The sequence below is a fragment of the Camelus ferus genome, chromosome 3 (genome assembly GCF_009834535.1).
Source record: "Camelus ferus isolate YT-003-E chromosome 3, BCGSAC_Cfer_1.0, whole genome shotgun sequence".
Lineage (NCBI taxonomy): Eukaryota > Metazoa > Chordata > Mammalia > Artiodactyla > Camelidae > Camelus > Camelus ferus.
Genome location: NC_045698.1, coordinates 317221 through 342157, shown reverse-complemented (window position 1 = coordinate 342157; position 24937 = coordinate 317221). Strand labels below are relative to the sequence as shown.

The following is a 24937-nucleotide window of genomic DNA, read 5'->3' as shown; positions in this document are numbered from 1 at the left end:
TCACACCCTGCGTGTCATTAAATCGACACAGTCAGCTTGAACCCCCTGTGCCTTGGCCTCTGCCGCGGAGCCCTGCTTGGGGCTGGGCTGGGGTGGCCCTCTGCCCTCCCCCTTCGGAGGTCCTGGCCCAGCCCCAGCCCCAGCCGCACCCAGCTCACCTCACCCCCAAGCTGGGGTGCCCACCTCACCTCGGACCTGCTGCTTTCAGGCCCCTCCCCCACACACACGCACCAGCCCAGGACCCTCAGCTTTTCTCACACCTGTTACGGCTTCACTTCAAGATGGATCAACAGAAACCGTCTACTCTGAAGTGCTTCCCAAGTCCATGAGCATATATCTTTCACCAAATTAGGGACGTTTTTGTCACTGTTTCTCCAGATTTTCCTGCCCCGCCTTTCCTCTCCTCTCCCTGGGGCTCCCATTACACTCTTATTGGAGTTTTGTGATTGTCCCGCAGCCACTGGGGCTCTGTTCACTTTCTACCTTTGTCCTGCAGGTTGGGTAACTTCTACTGGTCTATCTCCGTCTGCTGTCAGCTACCTATCAGATACTGAATCCTTTGATTCTAGAATTCCAGTTTGGTTCTTCTAGATGTCTTCTATTTCAGGGGTCAGCAGACTCTGCCCATGGGCTGGCTGCCTGTTTTTGTACATAAAGTTTTATTGGAACACAGTGGTATCCATCTGTTTATATAGGTTATGACTGATTTTGTGCTATAGTGGCAGAGCTGAGCAATTGAAAAGCAGACTGAATAGCCCACAAGCCTAAATGACTTATTGCCTGGCTCTTTGAGGAAAAAAATTGCTAACTACTGTTCTCTTCCACTGCTGAGGTTTACTATTTGTTTATTCATTACAATCATATTTTCCTTTACATCCTTGAGCATAGTTATAATAGCTGTTTTTAAATCTTTACCTGCTAATTCCAGCATCTGGGTCATCTTGAGGTCACCACTGGTTTATGGATGCCATTTTCCTGTTTCTTTGTGGGTCTGGTCATCGTAGGTTGTTTCCAGGATGTTGTGGTGTATACATCGTAGAGACTCTGCATTCTGTTCTATGATTTTTGTAGTTGTTGTTATATTGTGGTTTTGCCAGGACTGGACTGAAACTCCAAAAATCTGTCTCGTGTGGTGACAGCAGCCAAAACCTCTGGACTTTTAGCTTCTGTTAACAGTTTGGGGCCTGCCTCTCTAACGTGTAATTCAAGGATCAGCCAGACATTTAGAGGAGTCCGTACACAGAATTTGGGGTTCAGCCTCTCAGGCACTTTCCTTTCTGGGATTTGCCCCCTCTCTTTTCAGCTACTGTGGTCGCTCTGACCCCCAGCCTCTGATTTTGTAATCCAGTAAGATTGCAGGTTTCTATCTGGTTTTGGCTACTCGGCATGGCCCTGGCTGAGGCCTACCCTCTGGCTTCTGCCTCTGTTTGGTCTTTCCTCAGTGTTGTGCTTGTTGCACATGCTTTTCCAGAGTTCATGGCTGTTATACCCAAGGGACAGTTGGCTGGACAGCTGTTGATGGCTGGTCTACCCAGCAGTACCCTAATCTTTGAGGCAGAGTCAAACATGAAATGGTAAGAAAGCAAAAGTTAAAACATGAAGTCCTTTGTATGTGGCACACTTAGGAGCAGACAGACACAGAAGGTTGGAGGAAAAGTCGCTTGCGGAGAAGGACGCTTCATGCAGAGCGAGGCCGCAGCTGTAGACCCAGCTGGTGCTCAGGGCCACGCCACTCACTCCTGGCTTCACTCGACAGCATTTAGTAGTCATTATCATTAATGTATATAATTGTATGCGACCTGCCCTACAAGGGCTGGCATCTGGGCGGACACCTCTGAACACAGAATGAGGACTGTACTTTAAGTAACAGTGCTCCTCTGAGCCTCTGTCCTGCAGGGGCTGAGCCGTCCTCTGTCCTCATGTCATGTCTGCTGTTCATGATGGTTCAGAGTTGAAGAATCTGCCACTTCCCTAGGAATCCACTAACAACGTTCACTTCTTAATTTAAAAATTGACAGTTTGCTTGAGTTTTAGAAACATGCAATGTTTAAAGCATTCTGTGGTTGGGAGCAGGCGGGCCGGTCCTGAAAGGCTGCATCACTCTGTGGGGCAGGATGCAGCCACTTCCAGGGAGCGGGGCTCCCAGCACAGCCCTCCCCAGGGAGAGGCCAGGGCCTTGCCCATCTGACAGGAACCTCAGGGCATGGATCCAGAACACCGTTGCAGGCAGGAGGTGTGGGGACAGTAGACAGTAGACAGTGTTTTCAGAAACTATAAATATCTTCACCTTCCGCCCCAGGCTCAGAGGCTGACACGTTTACTGCAAGTCCCCACAGGGTGCTGGGTGAGCTCAGCCACTGACATGGAACCCGGAGTGAGGGGCCTGCCCCTCTCCTTGTGGGGGTGGGGCTGAGGGGACCCAACACTGCAGCTGCAGAGAGTGCTGGAGAGTTAGGGCTGGACCAGGGTGGGTGTGTGTCTGTATGTCTGTGTCTGTTGTGTGTCTCCGTGTGTGTCTGTGTCTGTGTGTCTGTGGGTCTGTGTGTGCATGTCTATGTGTCTGGGTGTCTTTGCTCCTGAGTGTGTGACGTTTCAGGTCCAACTCTGACCCACTTATCCTCCTGAGCAAGGTGGGTCCCTGCACTTCCCACTCTTCCACCTGGAGGGTTTTTACTGTTTGCCTGTCTATTTTGTCAGCAGGCTTTGGTGTCCAAGCCTCGAACCTGTTAAAGTAAAACCAGGGGATTTACTGTGCTGCTGCACTCGCGTGGACTCAGCCGGATCTCGCCAAGAGGTCCTGGGGGTGGCAGTGGCCACGCAGGGCCTGACGCCAAGCCCAGATCCCTGGCTGCGTTCCGAGGGGGAGTGACGACCATCAGTGGTGACCTTCCCGGGTCCCCCACACCCGCTCTGCTGGGACCCACTCTAGAAGTGGCTGGCGGGCCAGACGGCGCTCGCGACCTTTACCACCGGTCGTAGGGTATGTAATTAGAAGTAAAAGCGTGTGTTTCCTGCCGTTACCGTCCTGAGCTGTGCGTCTGTGCTTAATTAGCTGTGACTCTCCAGACTCGGTCATCAGTGACCTGCGGGCTTAGAAGCCGCAGCAATCTTCCCCGTTGGGAGGCCCAGCTGAGCGGGCAGCTCTGGGCCGGCCTCACCTGGCTCCTCGGGGCCTGTGCCATCAAGGCACCGGGATTCCATCCTCCACGAAGGCTCCCACCCATCTCCTGCGGCTGCTATCGCCCCGTCTGGTGGGTCCCGGGAGCCTGGGTCACATGTCCTGCCCATGTCAACACCTCAAATATTTGTCAAGTCAGAGTCTCCCGGAAGCTGCTGCCCGAGAGTATCCCTGCGCATCTGGGTCTGATCGGGCAACCTGGACGGGCACCTGGGTGCACACATGGTTGGGCGCTGGCCTCCACACACACGCACATGGCTCCCTCATGGCGTCCTCTCCCCTTTCAGCCTAAGGGCTTAGAATCCTGATGGGAAAGGCCGCCACACACTTCCCAAGGTCACAGCCACCCTGTGGCTGTAGGGAGCTCCCCCTACACGTGGCCTTGGACACGGCCCTTCTGTGATCGTGGCCCAGGCTCTGGGTCAGGCCAGATGCAGAGGCCCCAGAGCTGTGGGGCCCGAGGTGCTGAAGTTATGGCTCCAACTTGTTCTGTGGGCCCTTCTCTCTTTGGAGGTAAAGAAAGCGGAGAGTGGGAGGGAGGGTGGGACCGTCAGCGTGGACCGAGGCACTGGGGGACTGTGGTGAGGAGTGGGGTGGACAGCCTGCTGCCCCTCAGCACCTTTCACACCCCAACTCCCACCACCCACCCCCTCACCGTGTGCTGCCCCAGAGGAGCAGCCTCCCAGGGTCTCCCAGACACCTTTCGTCCCTGGGGTTGTGGGCACGGACGGAGGGCTTGGATGGGGGGCCCAGAGTGGATGCTTTGGCTGCTGCCTGCTGTCCCCACCTGTCATTGGGCAGAGTTTCACATGACCTGTGGCTGCGTGGGACCATCCCATCCTAATAATGCGCAGGCCAGGGGAAGGAAGGGTCTGGACTGCAGGCACTCGGCCTGACCGGCTCCAACAGGCGAGAGGCCCAAGGCAGTGGCGCAAGCCCCTGTGGCCCTCAGACCCCTGAAATGCCCATTACGCACTTAATGGGTGAACCAGTAGCAAATTGCCATTTAAAATCAATCGAGTCTTCAATTTAATTAGCTCATTACAATGCGGACTGCCGTCTGAATGGGGGTCACGGGAGGGAGCAGGGGAGCGCTGCCCGCAGGCCTGACCAGTCCCAGGCTGGTGGGGCGGCTCAGGAAAAATCCCCGTCAAGCAGTGACCCCAGCACTCTGGGGGAAGACGGAGAACCGACGGACCCCTCCCCCAAACCAGAAAGACAAGCCAGTAACCAGTCGCCCAGCTGACAGCAGCCCAGCGTAAGGGCAGAGGAGACTCAGTGCGAAGACACACCCTTGCTTCACGGATGTCCTCAGAGACAGAAAAATGTCTTCTGGCCACCGGACAGAGGAGCGAGCAAACAAGTGACCGCATGGGAGAAACTAAGAAAAAGCCAGGCTGGTCTGACCTTTCCTCCAGGTCTGGGGGGTCCGGGGACCAGCCGGGCAGACACCGCCAACGTGGGAAGATGACCGGCCCGAGGGGGGACCGCACGGGAGGGGCTGTGCGGGCGGGGGGGGGGCCACAGCACCTCTGACACCGCGGGGACGCGGTGGGGGGCCCAGCACTCACTCTGGGGCTTCGGGAACAGCACCTGTTCAGGGAGCCTCTCTCCAGAGTCAGGCAGGTCTTTCGCTTCAGGACTATTTTTAAATATTTTCTTTGCTAAATTCAAGTAAAGTTAATTGAACGTCAAAAGTTTAGCAGAAAATGTGGGCGTGAGAATGGCTGTTTCAAGCACAACACAAAACTCAGAAGCCACAGGACAAAAGAGCAACGAAGTTACCTACACAGGCGTCTTCATAAGCAAAGCAAGAAGAAAGTGACAGTGGGGCTGCGCCTGCACCAGCGCGTGAAGAGTCTGTCGGCGGGAAAGGGCGAGATAACCTGGCGACGCAGGCAGCCAAGGCCACCGAGACGCGGTCCACAGAAGAGGGAGAAACGTCCTCCGAGTGGGAAAAGACGCTCCGACCTCGGGCAAGGTGAAAGTCAGACTAACTCCACGGGGAGGCTGCTCCCACCGGCCTGGGATGGCTGCCCTCCCTGGGGGCTGGGGGCCGGGTGATGGGCGCGCCCGCGCAGGACACAGGGGAGCGCCCCGAGCGGCCCCCTGCCCGCCTGCGGGCACCACCTACACAGAGGTGTGTCCAGCATCGCGTGATGCCGTCTGCCCAGCCGCGCTGCGTTTGTGTATATATAGTTCTCGATGGGGAAAAAGTTCAGGTTACTTTATTCTGTGGGTTTTCAGGGCTTATTTCCAAATGAGGGCATCTGGCCTGAAGTCAGCTTCTTATTCTCCCGTTTTCCAAATTAATAAGGTTTTCCAGTAACCGGCTGCCTTACAGGAATGCGGTAGAGGATCAGGCAGGGGGTCAGCGAGGACTCCGGCTTCCTGAGGGGCAGAGTGCTGTTCCCAAGGGCCCCCTGGCTCCCCAGCGCCGTCCTGCCCACCGCCCTGCAGCTCACAGGCTAACCCACAGTGACCGGAGGACCCACTGTGAACCTCTCATTTGAGAAGCAATCTGGCGAAAGACCAAACACAAGCCCCAGGACTGGAAGCCACCCCTGGGCTGTCCCCCCTGCCGCCCTGTGGGGGGCTGGCCAGGGGTCAGCAGCCACTCGTACTCCCCACACCTGGCCCTGGGCCCAGTGACCTGAGGTATCGGCCTTGTCCTGGTCACCGGATTCCGTCTCCAAGGAGGCCCCCAGACCAGCAGGCAGCAGCCTCCTCCCTCAGCTCACTGGACAGGCACCTGCCGCGTGGCCCTGAGTAGGAAGAGGAGCAGGTGCCGGGTGGTCATGAATGTGATCCCCGCTGGGGCCCAAGGGGACCAGGAGAACAGCAGAAGACACACTGATCACAGGAAAGAGCGACTGGGGAATGGGGACGAGGGCCAGCTGCTTGCTCAGGCCAGCCTGGGAGTTTGTGTGGGCAGAAGAGGACGTTGCCTGCACCCCAGAGAAAGGTGCGCCCTTGCCCATGGCCCAGCAAGGACAGGGACACAGGGGACACCTTCGGAGAGCACTGGCTCTGTTTAGAAAAGAGCTCCAGGACACCAAGCCCGTCAGGAAGAAGAGAAAATGACAAACCCGCTGTCTCCGGACTTGACTAGTTAACAAGGGGGGCTTGGACGGAGGGGCGTGTGCCCCAGGCCTCTCTGTGCCGCACAGTGGGCGGGTCCCGAGCCCAAGTCCACCACGGAGCACCCACAGCACAGCTCCCGAGGGGCCTGCAGAGCTGTCCAGTGCAGATCATCCCCGGGCCAGCTCAGGGCCTGCCGAGTCTGGTGTCTGGAGCAGGGCCGGGGACCTGCAGGGCTTCTTGTGTGCGTGGCCATCAGGGCGTCGATCCTTGGGACTGGGACACTGGGGCGGGGCACAGGCTTCTGGGTCCCTTCCCAAAGCCTGGGCGGACTCCCCCATCATGTGGCCCTTGGTGGGGAGAGGAGCTGCTGTCCTGGGAAGAGACGTGTCTCTCTATGTCCTTGCTGGGAGCTGGCCCTGGCTCCCGGATCCGGGGAAGCAGGTGCTGCTGAGGACGGGGCTCTCGGGTCGTGTGCTGGGGGCCTGCCTTTCTCCCCACATCAGGGCCCCTGCCATGCTGGGCTCCCCCCTCCAAGGGCACATGAGCCCCTGGACCTCAGTGGGGCCACACTCCAAAGGCCTTCCTGCTGACGAGCGGGGCAGGGCCTGAGGACTTCCACGGAACCACCTCCTGGGGCCACGCTTCACACGGGCAGCACGCTTTGGTAACTGTCAGTCACGTGGCAATGTTGAGGCACTAGCCTCCTGGCCGCTGAGTTTCTCCATGAAGGCGGGTCCCCTGTGCCGGCTTCCTGGGCAGCTGCATGTGGGGAAGCAGAGATGCTGCCCGCATCTGACTGTGTGAAAACTTACCGAGGAAGAAGCAGGACCTTGACTGGAAAGCAGGTGTGCAGCTCAGGCCGGGAGCCTGCGGGCTCGGGGGGCGGACACTGCAGTGGGTCCTCGGGTCCTGGGAGCGTCAACCCGTCCTGCCTCTACCCTGAACCCTGACTGCTCCTGGGCCATCACACTGTATCTTTGACTCAGAGAGGACTGTCCCCAGGAAGAACAGCGATGACGTGGGCCCTCCTTCCTCAGGGAGCCCCCTTGAGAGCTGGCATCTAACCCCCAAAATGTCCCATGGTTACTGACGAGGACACAGGCCAGGGAGCGGGTGTGGGGCTACAGGATCAGAATGTCAGGCCCAGCCGGGATTCGTCCCCTGGGATGCTGGGGGCAGGGTTGGCGCTGGTCAGACACCTTGTCGGGTCCCAGTATCACCCTGTGCTCTGCGCCCCTTTCCTCCCTGCTGCTCTGGGGTCCTGGCATCGTGAGGACTCTCTCCTTAGAACACAAAGACTCCCAATAAAAAGAACTTCAGTGAATGGAGACGAGAACTACCTCAAACGTGGCTTCAGCTAGAAAGCCCACCTCTCTGTCAGCGTTCCAACTATTTTGAAATCAGGCTTAACACAGGATTCTTGCCACTTTTCTCCCTGAGTCTTAAAACAGAACAAAGGAGAAATGGCCCCAGTGGTCTGTGCATGGGCCTCCCTCCAGGTCTTGGCAGGGTTGACGGACTGAGGGAGCCAAGGGGCCGGCGTTGGTGGGGAGACCTCTGCGGACCCGCTGCCCTGATAGTGTGAATGCAGGCTGCAGGGCTACGTGCTGTCAGGGAGCCCTGGAGACCCTGGCCTTACAAGGCTGTCTTCTCGAGGGGCTCCGACCCTGGGAGAGCCAGGCAGAGAGGACAGCCTGCATGGGGTCCCTCCAAGGAAGATGGAAACATAACTGGGCTTTGAGCAGAGTGATGGCCTCAGTCACCAGATGTGACACAAGGGACGAGGCCCGAGTGGGTCACCGAGACCTGGGGGCCTGGGGCCCTGGCCACCCATCCTGGGCCTTCGTCCTCAAGCATGAGTTCCCTCTGGCCTGACTTTATCACGAGGCCTCCCCATGGTAGTGGGGGCCATTCTCTAAGCAGGAGGCCGGAGATGTCTGAGGAAGACATCCTTGGGGCCAGGTGGACTGGCAGGGCCTCTTGGCCACACGAGTAGGAGCCAGAGGGAGGTGGCCACAGACCCAGACGTGGGGCCTCACTTCCCAGGCCTATGTCCTGTGGTGCCAGCCAGTCCCCCAACCCTTCCCCTCGCCTGTGGGGTCCCGGCCCCCCATCCCTCCCCTCTTCCATGGGGTCCTGGCCCCTGGACCCCTCCTCCCCACCGTGTGGTCCCAGCCCCCTGACCCTGCCCCTCCCCTGCAGGCTTCCATCTGTCCCACAAGGTCACCAGTGTCGTCCCTGAGAGCGCACTGCTCATCGTGCTGGGCCTGGTGCTGGGCGGCATCGTCTGGGCGGCTGACCACATCGCCTCCTTCACCCTCACACCCACCCTCTTCTTCTTCTACCTGCTGCCCCCCATCGTGCTGGATGCTGGCTACTTCATGCCCAACCGGCTCTTCTTCGGGAACCTGGGCACCATCCTGCTATACGCGGTCATCGGCACCGTGTGGAACGCGGCCACCACCGGCCTGTCGCTCTATGGCGTCTTCCTCAGCGGCCTGATGGGTGAGTGGGCACCACCGCCCGTGGCCAGGTGGAGAGGGGTCCCCTTGGGGTGGGCGCCAGCAGCCCATTTAAGAAAGCTCAGGACGCAGAACACAGACCTACAAGTGTAGGGTCATTGGGAAAGGTCCATGGGCCACTCAGCACTTGGGGTTGTTAAATCCGTCAGCAGCCAGTCCACACACATCCTCAGGCCTGTGTCCTGCTTGCGAGTGAAGTCCGGTCTGACCAGGTCGGCCAGTGGGTGGGGCAGTGGGAATGGCACCTGTCCCTCCCCCTTGGCAGGGAGGTGGGCTCCAGCCTCCCTCCCCACCTCCAGGGCCCCAGGGGAAGAGGGGCAGCCCCTCTGGCAGAGGCTGGCCTTGGAGCCCCACGACTGTGAGCCCAGGTCGACCTGCACCTGGGCAGGAGGTTTGGGTATCGTTTCCACTCAAATGGGCGAGGAAAAGCCACACCAGCGTCTCCTCTGTCACCACTCCACCTGTGTCTGCAGCTCCTCTCCCTGCCGGAGTTTCCTGTCCTTGTGATTACTTAATTCAGCCCAGACATACCGCCAAGCCGCGCCCCACCCACCTGGTAAAAAAGTAGAGAGGGCAGGGCTCACCTGAGGCCTCGTGCACGTGCCAGCTTCCATGCACCCTGAACACCGCACCTGTTTGCTTCATGGGTCTGCTGGTTGAGTTCCTGGCATTCCAGGCGACTGGGGAGGTGAGCAGGTGGCTGTCGGCACCACGGGCACCTGTCCATGCTCAGCCTTGGCCTCCAACAGTTCCACCTGGGGAACCAGGCTCAGGGACAGGCCCAGATGGCTCCTCCCTCTGACTGAAGGAAGAGCATGCCCCCCCCACTCCACCGTGGGGGTCAAGACCTACCTTGAAATCTCAGTGATGAAGGAGACACATTGAGAAACAGGGGCCAAAGTTCCCCTGTCTGGAGGAGTCACCTCAGGACTTTGTTCTGACCCCATGGGGAGCATGCAGGCTTCCTCGAGCCCCCAGTGCCGGCTGGCACCACCCACTGGGCCCAGCCCCGGGAGACCCACCAAGGGTGACGTGGGGCCACACACGTCTGGCCTGGCCTCCCAGATACCCAAGCTGCAGGAGCCGTGCAGGTGTGATCAGATTGCGTTTATCACCGACGCCTTAGGTAGTTGGGCTGCTCGAGATGACTTAGCCACCACCAGCCCCTGGCTCAGGGGAAACCTCAAGGTTTGGAGCAGGGACTCCTGCTCCATGAGGGGCCACAGCTATCTGAAGCCTGTGCCCAGCCCTTAGCACACAGCTGGCCAAGACTGGAGTTCAGCCAAGGTCACAAAGCAGAGCCCAAGGGCACCCAGAGCCGGGCCCTGTGGAGCTGCAGGGTGGGGATGAGTCTCTGCAGGCCAGTGGCCAGGCTCCGGGCACTCTGAGGTGCGGGCAAAGGCCAGGGCGCCACCTCTGAGGAAGGGTCAGCCTGGGCCAGCTGCAGGTAGGCCAGACAGTAGGTATCCTGGGGTGGGTGGGCGTCAAGTGGGGCAGCCCGGCACCCAGAAGCTCAGAGCAGTCGGGAGGCCCCGCGGGTGGGTGAGGCCGTCGTGGAGGGGGATCCTGGAACACACAGCGACAGCCGTGAACCCATGGTCTGGTCCCTGAGGCCTTCCTGGCATGCTGGTGGGAGGTGGACTGTCCCACCCTGGGGGAGGGCAGGCTGCTGCCAACCCAAGGACGCTCCTGGGGTTGTGGCTGGCCTGAGGGCTCCGCCCCACAGCCCACTCATCTTCCAGGAGACCTGGACATCGGGCTGCTGGACTTCCTCCTGTTTGGCAGCCTGATCGCGGCTGTGGATCCGGTGGCTGTCCTGGCCGTGTTTGAGGAGGTACACGTCAACGAGGTGCTGTTCATTATCGTCTTCGGGGAGTCGCTGCTCAATGACGCTGTCACCGTGGTGAGCACTGACACCTGGGGGTGCGGGCCCATGGGCAGCGGGCGGGCGGGAAAGGGGCCCCACCACGCTCGCCAGGCCAGCACCCCTGCTCCCGTCCTTCCTGCTGCAGGGCCTGCTAACTGGCTACTTTCAGCAGACTTCTTTGTTTATTTTCACAAATCTCATACCCACTTCGCACCTTCATGGTGGTGGCTTCACTGCTGAAATCACACAACCACCGTTCCCAGCTTTGGGGCCACAGCTGGGGCCCCCAGCCTGACCCCCTGAGAACTGGTAGATGATCTCATTCTCACGGAAATTAAGGCACGCGGGAAGCAGCCCTCAAGGACAGTGTGCCCAGGACCCCTGTGGGCCGGTGGGGCTGGGGGACCCTCGGTTAGGCTGCGAGGCCACGTCAGCTCTGTGTAGAGTGAACGTGAGGTTCACAGAACGTGGGGACACTGTCTCTGTGTCAGCGAGGTGGCCACGCAGTCTTCCAAACCCACCTAAACTGGGCCACTGGCTCTGGGGAAGTGAATTCCTGCAGGGCGCGCAGAGCTGCCTCCCTCCTGGGAGTCAGTGCACCTGTCCTGGGCCAGGCCCCAGCCCGCCCAGCACCTCCACCCATAGATTTTGCAGACCTAGTAAGCGCAGTTCCCTCTTGGCTCTGAAAGCCCCAAGGCCTTCCTGTCTCCGTGGAAACACGTGCTTCTGTGCAGCCAACCTCTTCCCTCATCGCTGCTGGAGGCTTCTTCCTCCCTCCCATCCAAGTTTTCGTCAAGAAGAGGACAGCTGTGGTCAGTTTCCAGGTTGCTGGGATGCCCCCATCCCAGTGCACCCCCACTGTGGGGTCTCCCTCTGTAAATACAGCTTGGTACACCTGCCCCTTGGGGGTCCTCCCCCCACAGAGCACAGACATAGGGGCACAGAGACAAGTGTCTGCCCAAGGGGCCTGCAGCTCACCCAGGGCAGCGGCTCGGCCCCCCACTGTGGAGCCAGTGCGTCGTTTAGGAGCGCGAGGCTCAGCACGCAGCTGCCCCACTCTGCGGCCTGGGACAGGGTGTTGGGTACTCAGCCAACATCTTGGCAGGACACGCGGTTTCAGTGTCAACAGACCACGACGCCAGGGGCACCATCCTAGTCAGGGGCGACATCACTGCAAAGTAACTGGAAACGAAACTCTGGGTTTGTCCTGGGAAACGAAATTGAGAACTCCTGTGGTGGGTTAGCTTTGTGTCACCCCACTTTGCCGAGGGCGGGAAAAGGGGCAGGTTTCCTCCCAAATGTTCTAGTTCCTTCCAGATTGTTCTCCTGCCTCCCGGATCCCACCTGCAGGCCTCCTCCTGACACGACTGCCTGGGGTGACTTCCTCCTGGCGGTTTTCAGTTCCCATACACACAGCCGCCACCAGCTCCTCTCTCAACTCCAAGTCCCATGAGGCCTGGGGCCTGAGACAGGGAGGGGGTCAGTGCTGGCCTAGGGCTGACCTGGTGTCCTCTGTCCCCCCAGGTCCTGTACAACGTGTTTGAATCTTTCGTGACGCTGGGTGGTGACAAGGTGACTGGCGTGGATTGTGTGAAAGGAATAGGTGTGTAGCTGGCGAGTCCGTGCCTCAGGGGAGTGTGGGGCCCGTCCCTTCTCCAGGACGTGAGGCTGCAGAGCTGGAACCACAGCCTGTGCAGCAAAAGGCATTTCCCCTTCAACGTCTCAGCCACAGGTCCCCCCTCTCCCTGTGTGTTTCACTAACATGACTTTGTCAGGCCCAGTCGCCCTGGGAGGCGAGGGTTGCTGCTCCATGAGCCTCGCAAGGAGGATGTGGATCCTAGCGTTCAGGGGGTCGAGCCCAGCTGTCGCTGGGAGCCCAGGGCCCCGGCCCTTGCTGCAAACCCCCACCCAAGGGCTGCTGGTCTCGGTGCTGCCTCCGTGATGGGGCAGCCGGGCCTCCTGCGGGTGCAGGACAGCCTGCTCCCCAGCCTCCCCCTGCCAGGCTGGGGCTGACACCCGGCCTGCCTCCGACCTCCTGAGACTCGGCCTCTTGTTTCCTGAGCTGCCAGTGCCTCTGTGGGTGGGTGGGGGGGCACCAGGCGGCCTTGAGGAAGAGCGGTTCTGAGGCCAGCAGGCCCACGCCACGGCCACAAAGGGCCATTCAGGGCAGCGTCGTGTCCTTGCCCTGCAGTGTCCTTCTTCGTGGTGAGCCTGGGGGGCACGCTGGTGGGGGTCGTCTTCGCCTTCCTGCTCTCGCTGGTGACGCGGTTCACCAAGCACGTGCGCATCATCGAGCCTGGCTTCGTCTTCGTGCTCTCCTACCTGTCCTACCTCACCTCCGAGATGCTGTCCCTGTCAGCCATCCTGGCGTGAGTCCCCCCTGCTGGCCACAGCCTGGGGGCTGGGGCCCTGAGGCGGCTGCAGACCTGCCCGTGGGGTTGGCCTGTCCCCAGCCCCACATGCATGGCCCATGTCCCAGGCTGGGTGGGAATTCCCTGTGGGGGCGAAGAATTTGATCTATTTAGCCTTTTAAATAAGGAGTTGGCGTTTTCACAGAACTGTCTGGGAGCTGCAGCGCCTGCTCTGAGTGATGGGGTGGGGCCCACACCAGCCCTTCCCAGGTGCTCTGAGCCTGGGAGCCCAGCCCTCAGTGTGGACAGAAACTGAGGAAGCCAACCTCGTGGCTCAGGGACAGTGTTGGGCTGGGGGGCCGGGGTGCCCAGCGCAGCACACCAATCCCCTAGGAGGCAGGTGTAGGGCCTTGGAAATGGGCCCTGAGCCCCACAGGGTCTGGTGGGGGCTGAGCCTCGGCCCCGAAACCTCACAGTAGTGCCCGTCCCCTAGCATCACCTTCTGTGGCATCTGCTGTCAGAAGTATGTGAAGGCCAATATCTCAGAGCAGTCGGCCACCACCGTGCGGTACACCATGAAAATGCTGGCCAGCGGGGCCGAGACCATCATCTTCATGTTTTTGGGCATCTCAGCCGTGGACCCCCTCATCTGGAAGTGGAACACGGCCTTCATTCTCCTGACACTGGTCTTCATCTCCGTGTACCGGGCCATCGGTGAGGGTGTGAGGGGCATGAGGGGGACTATGAAGGGAAAGACAGGGGTCCAGGGAGATAGGGACCATTGGGGATGGGAGGGGGATGAAGGATGAGAGGAGGATGGCGGATGGGGGATGATGGGGGATGATGAGGGATGATGGGGATGGGGGTGGGGGGATAGGGGACGGGAAGTGATGGAGGATGATGGGGGATGGGGGATGATGGGGGATGGGGTGACGGCAGGGATTGGCTGTGGGGAGTCTGTGGGAGGTAGGGTCATACTTTGACCCCAGCTTCCGAGACCAGTGAACAGCAGGTTCAGGAGCTCTGGGGGTCCTCAGACTGGCCTGGCCATCAGTCATCCTCAGTGAAGGAACAAGCCTTCTCACAGCCTTGTTGCCTTGTGAATGAGAACAACCTGGAGGTCAAAGTGGAATGTTCTGAAACCCAGGGGAACCCACATGGCTTCTCACTGACTCCCTCTGAAGGTGGTCACTCAGGGACAGGGTCAGTCACTGAGGAAGTGGACCATGGCACGTGAGAGGCAGGAGCCCCTGCTGCCGCCACTCCACCGTGGTCACCTGTCCTTGGTGTGCGGTGCCTCCAGGGCTGTGACCCGGGGCCAGGGGCTCGAGGGGCTGTCTGGGTGATCACTACCCATTCTGCCCGAAGTCGCTGGACTAAGGGCTCCAGAGAGCAGATGCTACGCACGTGGGTGGCATCCAGTCCTGGAGCTGGCCGGGGCACTGAGACGTAAGGCCCAGGTGTTTATACCCGGGGTCACAGTGAGACCTGAGTATTTCCTGAGCTGCTGGGAGCAGAGCTGTACAGTGTGCACAGGTTGGCCAGCGGCCCAGAGAGGGCACAGGCCTGATTCCAAAGTGGACAAAGGGATGTGGGGTGACTTTCCCCGTCCCAAGTGCGGGAGGCAGCAGTGAGGAGGGAGTTTCCAGTATGACCCCTCCTGTGCTGCGGCCACAGAGGGGACGCTGGAGAGCATGGAGGGGCCATGTCCCAACCCTCTCGGAAGTACTGAGCGCGTGCTGGGCCCCACAGGTGTCGTACTGCAGACCTGGATTCTGAACCGGTACCGGATGGTGCAGCTGGAGATCATAGACCAGGTGGTCATGTCCTACGGCGGCCTTCGCGGGGCTGTGGCTTACGCCCTGGTGGTCCTTCTGGATGAGAACAAGGTCAAGGAGAAGAACCTGTTCGTCAGCACCACCCTCATCGTCATCTTTTTCACCGTCATCTTCCAGGTACCTGGAGCCTGCCCGGCTCACCCCGCCCGCCGGACCCACCCACCAGGCTCCAGGCCTCGTTGGGTTTGGTAATTTTAGTAACTAGGAGCCTTTTGTAGGTTTTCATGTGGCCCCACAGGGGACGCAGCACAATTTGGCCTAAAAATGTCCTTTCTTGGCCGTTGCTGGTTAACGAAGCCCCAGTTAATGTCTCATTGACCAGACACACCCGGGAAGGGCCCCACTTCTCCTTGCTTCTGGCTAATCTAAGGAGGGCATCGAGTGACCCTCAGGGGCAGGGCCTCCTTCCTGCCGGGAGGTGGGCATAGACCACCCAAGTCATGGCCAAGGGGTGGCCCCTTCCTCCCCCTGTGGGTGTGGGTAGGTTCTGGCTGGGTGGGCCACAGTGGGGTGTGGGGGGAGCCAGAGCCCAGCCATCAGGGTCAGGGTACCCTGTTTCAGGGCCTGACCATCAAGCCCCTGGTGCAGTGGCTGAAGGTGAAGAGGAGTGAGCAGCGAGAGCCCAAACTCAATGAGAAGCTGCATGGCCGGGTAGGGGGAAGGGGAGAGGGAGGGTGGGGGAGGGGTCGGAGGGAAGGGGAGGGGAGGCGGGAGGGAAGGGCAGGGGAGAGGAGGGAGTGGAGGGGAGGAAGGAGGGGAAGGGAGAGAAGGGCCATCCAAGTGACCCTGACCCACTTGTCTTTCCTCCAAAAGGCCTTTGACCACATCCTCTCGGCCATCGAGGACATATCAGGGCAAATTGGACACAACTACCTCAGAGATAAGTAAGTGGCTGGAGTGACGCCTGACTGGACTGGAGCAGGGAGATTCAGAGGACATTTGTCTCAGCTGCTGGTACCCCTCCTCCTTTCAGCAATGACTGTAGGGCCCACAGGCTACAGAGAGACTCTCCCACACCATAACCATATGCCACAGAGCCCTAGGGACCAAAGAAAAACCACCTTCAAAGGAGCCAGAAGCTGCTTGCCAACTTGTCTGGGCCCCCTCTCCTCCCTCTCCTGCCCCTCCTCTCTGGAGCCCCCATTCTCCCCTGGAGCGCCCCCTCCCCCTAGAATCTTTCCCCTTCTCCTTGACCTCTCTTCTTCTCCTGGGACCCTCCTTCCACCTTTAAATCCCCTCCTCCTCCCCCTGGGAACCCCTGTCCCCGCCGTGTCCACTGGGCCTCTTCAGGTCTGGCCCAGCCACCTCCTCTTCTGACCTGAATAACCCCAATATTCTATTTGTGTTGGATTTAAAGCCTCCTTCCAGGCAGGCTGGTTCTCAAAGTGTGAGTGCCCGGGGGTTTCCCCGTGGCCCGCTCCTCGTGCAGCTAAAACGTGCTATAGCTGAGCCCCAGAGCCCTGTCCCTGCTGGCCTGTCCTGGCCTCAGCCCATCTTTCTGGAGGGCTAGGCAGTCACGTGAAGCCTGTCGACATCGTCATATTGGAGGAGAAGGCGTGATCCACACTGTACACACAGCCTAGTGACAACCACCCTCAGACAGGAAGGCAGCAACAAGGACCAGAACTGCGAGCTGGGTGTCAGGTGGCGACACGGAAGCATATTTATTTTAAAGCCTGACTGTGTGGTTGTTACAGCAAGTGAAAATCAGGAGTAGGGGCACCTTCTGTGTCCTGCCCCAGCTGCCAGACACTGTCCATCATGAGTTTGGATGGCGGGAGAGGGACCCCTGCTCCCTCCAAATGCTGCCTGGGCCCCTCTGTCCATGGCCCGCCGAGTGCTGACAACTATTGGTTTGACCCCCCAGGTGGTCCAATTTTGATCGGAAATTCCTCAGCAAAATCCTCATGAGAAGGTCAGCTCAAAAGTCCCGGGATCGGATTCTGAATGTTTTCCACGAGCTCAACTTGAAGGATGCCATCAGCTACGTGGCCGAGGTACCAGACTTCAGAGGTGGCTGACAAGACTGACATGGATGTGGACAGTCTCTGGGATCTGGGCAGTGGGCCAGGGAGGGCCGAGGCCATGGGGTGGCAGTGGGGGTGTGGGTAGGGGAGGGGTAAGGTGGGGGAGGGGTGGGAGGGGAGGGGAGAGGGAGGGGAGGGGAAGGGATGGTGGGAGCTGTTGTGATGCCTCGGCCCCAAGTTCAGCTGAGCTCCTGGGTCCTCAGGCACCCCGAGAAAGGGTCCTGTCACAGCTCCCACTCTGGTGATGGTGGGTCTGAGATCACAGCCCCCAAAATACACAAGCTCCAGGCTCCAGCAGGGGCGAGGCCATGGGACGGGAGCTGCTGGAAGGATGGTTGCCTGCAATTCTGACCTCTCTGAGAAAGTTCAGTGTAGGAATCCCAGCCTCTGTGACTCTGGTGCCTTTCAGGGCCTCAGAGCCTGAATGGGGTTGGGAAGGTGGGGGATGTTCTCCTGGTGTTGTCCCCCTCTGTGGGCTGCAACCTCTCTCCTGGGCCCCCTCATCGGCCCCCAGCCCCCAAGCAGTGACATAGGCTCCTAGCAGGATGGCAGCCTCCCCTCCACCCACTGCCCACCACATTGGTGCCTGTGGGCTCCACACTGCTCAGACCAGACCGGGTGTCTGGACACGGTGGAGGACAGGGGTGCCCAGGGGGAGGAGGAGGATTCCAGGAGGAGGGGATTTAAAAGGGGAAGTGGGGTCCCAGGAGAAGAAGAGGGGTCCAGGAGAAGGGGAAAGATTCTAGGGGGAGGGGGTGCTCCAGGGAGGAGGGGGTGCTCCTGGGGAGAATAGGGGCTCGGGGGGGAGAGGTGTGTCCACTTTGGCTGTGCTGGTCAGCCACAGTCTCTAGCAGAGCCTCCCACAGCATCAGCTCTTCCCTTAGCAGGTGGCCCCCACCGGGCTGCCCTTCCCAGCTCCGCCCCTTCCCAAAGGGTCATCCTCTCTCTCCCCTAGGGGCCCCCCTGCAGATAGCCCCACATCCCTCCCATAGCTCTCCATTGTGACTTGGTTCCCGTGAGGCTCTGCTCAGTCTGTAACTGAACAAACTCATCTGATTCAATTCCAGACCAGTGGCCTGGGGGTTCTCTTCTGGGGGAAACATGGCAATTGGTTTGGAGTCTCTAGTGGGGACAGGGCCACCTTCCCAATCCTGTGGGGATTCGTAGTGTCTCCCCGATGCTCCTCAAGGTGTCAGTGAGGTGCTGTGTCCTTCACACAACTGTCTGTGAGCCATCCAGCTCCTGTACGGCCTCCTCTGTGGTCCTAGGGTCTTGGCTGGAAGGTGCACAGGGTCGTCGAGCAGCACCCCGTAGCTGTGGCGTCCCTGGCTCCACCCCAGCTCCCTGCAGCTGAGTGCCTCTTGTGCCCGTGTGCCTGATGTGCCTGCCTCCTCCTCGCAGGGAGAGCGCCGCGGGTCCCTGGCCTTCATCCGCTCCCCCAGCACTGACAACATGGTCAACGTGGACTTCAGCACCCCGCGCCCCTCAACTGTGGAGGCCTCTGTCTCCTACCTCCTGTACGTGACCTGGGCTGCTGCAGGCGGGGCCCCCTGACTAAGCTGCAGGCACCAGCCAGTGGGCATCTTGGGGCTCCCAGAATAGAGTGGAGGGGGTGTGGAAACCAGGCCCTGGGCCCCTGCACCAGTCACCTGTAGTATGTCAGCTCACTGGTGTTTGCACTGATGGAGGGAGGAAGGCTCGGGCAGCAGATTGGTGCTGCAGACCTCATCTGAGTTTACCACCCCCAAAGACAGACCTGTGTGCTGGTCCTGCATTTCGGGACTCCTGCCTCTGTGGGGTGGGCGGGGCTGCTTGGCTGGGGCTTCTGGCCAGCGGAGGGCTGTTCTGGGCTTCGCCAGTCAGTGTCCAGGTGCTAGGGAGAAGCAATGGGCACCCAGGTGGGGCTTACAGCTGGGGCTTTGGAAGGGCCGGCGCACTGCGGAAGTCAACCCTAAATAGAGGCCGGGAGGGCCTCGTGGGGGTCAGCCCACCTGGAGCCTGAGGCAGAAGCCTCCCAGGTGCCCCGGGGTGTGGGGCTGGGCAGGAGGGTGGGGCGGCGGCACCAGCTCACCGAGGCCCCGCGCAGGAGGGAGAACGTCAGCACTGTGCGCCTGGACATGCAGTCCCTGGAGCAGAGGCGGCAGAGCGTCCGCGACACCGAGGACATGGTCACTCATCACACGCTGCAGCAGTACCTGTACAAGCCCCGGCAGCAGGTGGGCGCGCCTGGAGCCCCTCCCACCAGAGCCTGGGGCGGGGCTTCCCTGGACCCCGGCCCCCGCTGCCGCCGCCCCCGCCCTGGGACAAAGTGGGTCTCCTTTAGCGCAGAAACGCTGGGGCAGAGACGGGGGTGGAGGGCGCGGCGGGGCTCGGTTCCCGGGCTCGCGCGTCCGGGGTCTGCCTCGCTGTGAGATTCGGTGCGGGCAGCACGAGCTGTGACCGTGCTGTTCCCCCCGCCCCCGCCAGTATAAGCATCTCTACAGTCGACACGAGTTAACTGCGGACGAGGACGAGAAGCAGGACAAGGAGATCTTCCACAGGACCATGCGGAAACGCTTGGAGTCCTTCAAGTCGGCCAAGCTGGGGGTGAACCCGCACAAGAAGGCCGCGAAGCTGTACAAGAGGGAGCGTGCTCAGAAGCGGGTGAGGGAGGGCGGGCGGGCAGGCGCTCGGGGCGAGCCCCACCGGGGGCCGGCGTCCTGGAGGCGGGGCGGGGGCGGGGCTCTCCCAGGGAGTCGGACGGGCGGGGCCGCACCACCTGTGACTTTAAGTGGTCTTCCGTTTCTCAGAGAAACAGCAGCATTCCCAACGGGAAACTGCCGATGGTGAGCCCCCTGCAGGATTTCACCATTAAGGAAAAAGGTACGGCGGCCGCGGGAGAAACGCGAAGGCGGGCAGGTGGGTGCAGAGGGTTGTCCTTCCGGGGAGACCCTACCCCTCGGCACTCAGGACTCGCCTGTGCAGGCTGCCGCCACTCTGGACGGCAGCGCCCTCGAGCTGGGCTCTGTACTCCCTTCCCCCGTGGCCATGTGGTCCCAGCCCCTCTTCTGCAGCCGGCCTCTCCTCAAAAAGGCCAAGTGTAGCCAGGGAAGGGGAGAAAGGGGAATCCCTGGTGTGGTTTTCTTTGCCCAGCCCTGTCCTGGTGTGATCATCCAGGCACTGACGTCCGCCGAATTGCCCAGGGGCTGCTGGGTCGGGTTGGCAGTGATGACAACCCTCAGGGGCCCTGCCAGGCCATCCAGGGTGTTGGTCAAGGGCACTGGAACAGGACACCAGCACCGCCACTCTGTTCCCCTCATGCTGGCCCTCCCCTGCCACCAGATTTGGAACTTTCGGACCCTGAGGAACCCCCCAACTATGATGCCGAGGAGATGAGTGGGGGGATCGAGTTTCTGGCAAACATCACGCAAGACACAGCGACAGACTCCCCTTCAGGTGAGAGTGGGATGGCCTTCTGCTGCCCCAGAAACCATCACTGGAGGGAGGACCAAGCAGTGGAGCATTGGGTCCAGGAGGCTGCACAGCTGTGGGTGGCCAGCCGAGGTCTTTGCTCTGAAAGCAGGGAGAGTGGGTGGAGGGCCAGCAACCCCAAGGCATGTGACCCTGACCTTCCAGGTGACCTTCCAGGTGGTGGCCGCAGCACAAGCTGACGTCTGATCCCTGGGGCAGCTCCCTCCCTCTTTGCCCTTCTGAGTTCTGGAAAGCTGATGAGCTGCTGCCCTTTCTCCTAGGAATTGACAACCCCGTGTTTTGCCCGGACGAGGACCCGAGCATCCTTTCCAGGGTACCACCCTGGCTGTCCCCCGGGGAGACGGTGGTGCCCTCCCAGAGGGCCCGTGTGCAGATTCCCCATTCTCCCGGCAACTTCCACCGCCTGGCACCCTTCCGCGTCAGCGGCAAGTCTGTGGACTCCTTCCTGCTGGCGGACGGCTCCGAGGAGCAGTCCCACGCGGCCCTGCCGGAGTCCACACACATGTAACTGGCTCCCACCCCTCTGCCGCCTAACACCTGCTCTCTCTTCAGCTCCTCTCCCCAGCGCCTGTCTCTCTGTCACGCCCTGGACCTGAGCTTCTGCAGACTCTCCAGCAGCTGTCCTGCATCCTCCTAAGCCTGTTCTCACAAGCTTCTTGTTCCAGCCGCACGTTTCTTAAAAGACCCATCTAAGTTCCTGCCTCTCCAACCTAGATGGGAGTGGGGGTGGGGGGCAAGGGGGCAGGTCAGAGCTGTCTGAGGATCTGACTGTTTCAGGTTGTCGGTTAGGAGAATGTGAGCTCAAGGGGACGGGGCACAGGCTGGGCGGGGGACTACGTGGGAAGGGGAACATCTGACTTTCTCCCTAAAGGCCCGGGGCCCTGGGAAGGCCACGTGACACAAATGAGTCCAGGAGAGACCTCAGAGAGAGAAGTGCAGGGAGAGGGTGCGGGGAGGGGTCCCCGAGGGCCGGCCCGCGGCAGCTCAGTCTGGCTTAGGCAGGTTCCAGAGAGACTGCCCTCCGCCCAGCGCAGGGCGCCCTCTGGGCACGAGCCGGGGACACGAGGTCCGGCGCCTCTTCGGCTCGTCTTCCCGCTGCTTCGCCTCCGGGCTCACACCTGCCCCTGCACTGGGATGTGGTCCTCGGTCCCTCCTGTTCTGGGGGCGGAGGGGCATGACACTGCCCTGCGGCCCCGCGCTCACGCCCGCTTCTCCCGCAGGTGACACTGGCTCGGACGCCCCGCTGACCGGACGGGAGGCCCCACCCGCCACCGAGAAGCCCCCGCGCGTGCGTGCCCCAAGCCCAGCCCCGCCCAGCCCCTTACCGGCCCCGCCCAGCACCGCACAGGTGCCGCCCACCGCCCGAAGCCCCGTCCCCGCCGCGCCGTCCGACCCCGAGCCGGGGGCGGGGCCAGAGCGCCGCGGGCTGATGGGCGCGCACGCGCGGTCGGCGGCAGCGCGGCGCGTGCACAGCCGGCGCTCGTTCCAGCGGCCCCGCGCGCGCCGCCGCCCCGCACTGCTCAAGCTCGCGTCGCTGCAGCCGTCGTGCCACGCGCCGCCGCACGCGCTGGAGCAGGAGGAGACGCCGCTGTGACGGCAGCCCATCCGTGCTCTGCACCCACGACCTCGCCCCGGGAGTGTCTCGCCTCCCAGGAGTCTCCACCCCACCATGCATACCCCCACCCTGGGTTTGCACACATGACCTCTCTCTGCCCCAGAATGCCCCGCCACGACCTCGCCCTCAGGGGTCTCCACCCGCCACGGGTGGGCCCACCTGGGGTCATCCCTTCATGGTCATCCCTGGGTCATTGCCTGGAGTCATCCCCTCCATGGCCTCACTCCCCAGGAGTCTTCCGGTGGCCTGGAGTAGCCCTGGGCACTCACCCATCCAGGTGAGTGCTCGGATGGACAGGAGCCGGACTCTCAGGGGACCAAATGTGCTGCAAGGCCTGGAATCTCCGAATTCCTTGGGGTCCGTATGGAGAGGCCCCTCTGGGCCAGGGAGTGGGCCATGTGCCTCCTCCACCTTTTGAGTGCGGGCATTCTTGCCAGGAGACTCCACTGTGGTCCCTCTATCCACCTGTCCTGTATTTGAACTGAGCTGGCACTTGTGTGTTACTGTTTCCATTGTCATCCTGACTCAGGGATATTCTCTGCTTGAGTTCTTGCCACCTCGTGTCCATTTTCATCAGCAGTGCTGGGGAAACTGAGACCCAAACAAAATGAGATTTACCTAGTGTGATACCAACCCAGGATTCCAGACCAAGGCTGGCCTCTCTCCAAGCACCCAGGGAGGGCAACAGCCCCCCCCCCCCATAGGGCGGGGTGTGGGGTATCTTCATGTCCACTCACCAGGCCTTTCAGCCACCTGTCACATGGGCTACAGGTGCAACTGCAGGAACATCCTGTTTGAGCATCCTTTTTGTGCTGAGATGCCCAGCCCCAGGGCTTGTCCTGCACACCCTAGTCTTGGTGTGGTGACCTCTGGGCATTGGGTGCTGTCCTGTCCCCAGACACCTGGTATCTGGCCTGAGTGGTCCTACCTGACACTGGCAGATGGCCCAGGATGGGTAGGGGGTTGTGCCAGCTGCATGGGTGTGCCCACACAGCCCCAGCAGAGTGGGTGAGGCCTCTGCTCAGCAGTCTTGTTTAGAATCTCAGCAGGTCTTTCAATGGACCCGGGCCGGATGGTTGCTCAGGCATCTCACCACTGCTGGGGGGCCACGGGGACTTGGACAGAGCCCCCAGTCCTCTGGAGGGGGGAGGTAAGGCACTGTGCAGTGACGCAGGGAGGTGGCCCTCACCTCCTCAGACGAGGGCTTGTGGGGCAGTAAAGGGACAGTGGACTCGTAGAAGCATCTCTAAAGCCAGGCTCAGCCCTGCTCAGGGAACCGTCCATGCTGTGCTGAGACCACGTTCCCACGATGTGCGTTCTCACTGCGTCACAGGCGAGGATTACAAGCAGTTTGTGGTTTCAGAGCTGCACATCGATCTCTTATGGGAAGTTTACACTTTGCTGTTGAGAAAAACACTAGACAGCAGGGAAGGCGCAGTGTTCACCCAGTCAGCTCTGTAGGCTGATGGCGCATCTGCTCTCTCCTGGAACCACTGGCCCGGTCGTCACACTACAGGAGGGACATGTGCTTTCCAGGGCTTGTTCCCCACACCCACATCCACTTTGAGCAACCCCGTGAGCACAAAATCCAGCCATTGTCTGCCCAACAAAACCTGGAGGAAGGTACAAGCTCTGCCTACACTCGGTGGGAGTGGGTCGTCCAGAGTCCACAGCCTGGCTGGTCCAGCACCTCCAGCTGCCTTAACAACTCCCTGGACCGCTGGCTGATTCACCGCTGCAGGGCCGGAGGCTGAGCCGGGGAAAGCGGCTTCGGGGCGGTTCCTGGATGCTGCAGATACTAAACCGCCAGGTGACAAACCTCTCCTGGGCCAGTTCTGTGGCCGGTGTCCTCTGTGGTGGGTGGGCAGGTTTCCTGTTTGTTGACCTGCACAGCGAAGTACAGATACCTGAACGGAGGTTCCAGGCCATTTCGGCTTGAGACTGGTCTGGTGACAGTGTTATAAACCCTAGTGCTGTGGATACGTTTCATGGCATTGTAAAACAATGTAAACAAAGTCTTATGAATGTATTTCCTTAGGAAAACCATTATCAATTCTTTTATTAGGAAAGAATTCCTATTTATTTAATACTGAACTTTGGCCTACTTTGTGGTAGACACAAATTTAGGAGTCATTTCTCACGTCCGTATTTTCTTGAAAATAATTTTGTAACAGTGCTCACATAACTGTGCTGTTGGTCTTCTATTGTGAAAGGAGACTTGAGGAACTTCACTGAAATGTATTTCAAGTTAGGAGGGGTGAAAATTGTGGATGCTAATTCTGTGAATGTAATCTAGTCAGACTGTGTAACCCTAATCACAATCAACGTGCCTTAAAGAGCTGCCCCACTTGCTATTGGCAGTGTCCGGGCAGGGGGCCACCACAGACCCTACAAGGACTGCTTGATAAAGCCTATTAAAAATGTTTTAAGGCATTTTGGGGTGAAAACTTTGTTTCTAAGTGAGAAATCATATCAAGGAGGATTTAAGGAGCCATCTCCTGCATGCAGACAGCATCCTGGCGCTGAGATTGCCTTGGATGTGCGCGCACGCACGCGTGACAGCCCCTTGACTGCACAAAGAGGCTTCTGGGCCCTGGGAACTGGTCCCTCCCCAGTAGAGGCAGTGGACACACACCACTCACTGCACACAGGGGCAGGCCCCACCCAGCCAGAGTGGGAGGATCAAGCTCCTGCCACACCCGAGTGGCCCAAAGCAGGTGGGCCCGGGGCTGAAAAAAAGTGGGCCAAGACAGCGGGGTCTAGAGCCTGGGAGGAAAGGCACGGACCTCTGCAGGCTCAAGACAAGGCCGGTGGAGGAGGCAGGAAGTCCTGCCTGGGAAATGTTCACAACTACTGAGGGTGAAATAAGAGCACAGCATTCACCCAGCATCAACACCGCACACACATCCCACAGGGGAAGGCAGGACACGGCACGTCCACCACGGACGCCTCTCCCTCCTGAAACCAGGATGCAGGGCACCTGC

At 60.3% G+C, this 24937-nt stretch overlaps 1 protein-coding gene across 3 annotated transcripts in view; it reads left to right on the top strand.

The window, feature by feature from the left end:
* Positions 1 to 24386, top strand: part of SLC9A3 (solute carrier family 9 member A3) — a 41500-nt gene extending 17114 nt beyond the window's left edge. The window contains exons 2-17 of one of the 3 annotated variants that reach the window (XM_032469140.1): positions 8465 to 8767; positions 10527 to 10687; positions 12176 to 12254; positions 12843 to 13020; positions 13496 to 13716; positions 14755 to 14957; positions 15402 to 15491; positions 15654 to 15724; positions 16708 to 16837; positions 18269 to 18384; positions 18954 to 19083; positions 19334 to 19510; positions 19657 to 19729; positions 20189 to 20302; positions 20599 to 20842; positions 21559 to 24386. In XM_032469140.1, the coding sequence (XP_032325031.1) occupies positions 8465 to 8767; positions 10527 to 10687; positions 12176 to 12254; positions 12843 to 13020; positions 13496 to 13716; positions 14755 to 14957; positions 15402 to 15491; positions 15654 to 15724; positions 16708 to 16837; positions 18269 to 18384; positions 18954 to 19083; positions 19334 to 19510; positions 19657 to 19729; positions 20189 to 20302; positions 20599 to 20842; positions 21559 to 21562 (2294 nt within the window). In that variant the 3' untranslated portion in view covers positions 21563 to 24386. Of the gene's footprint in view, positions 1 to 8464; positions 8768 to 10526; positions 10688 to 12175; positions 12255 to 12842; positions 13021 to 13495; positions 13717 to 14754; positions 14958 to 15401; positions 15492 to 15653; positions 15725 to 16707; positions 16838 to 18268; positions 18385 to 18953; positions 19084 to 19333; positions 19511 to 19656; positions 19730 to 20188; positions 20303 to 20598; positions 20847 to 21558 lie in introns of those variants that run through there. The other 2 variants (XM_032469155.1, XM_032469149.1) reach the window with 2 other exon arrangements.
* The last annotated feature ends 551 nt before the right edge of the window (positions 24387 to 24937 follow it).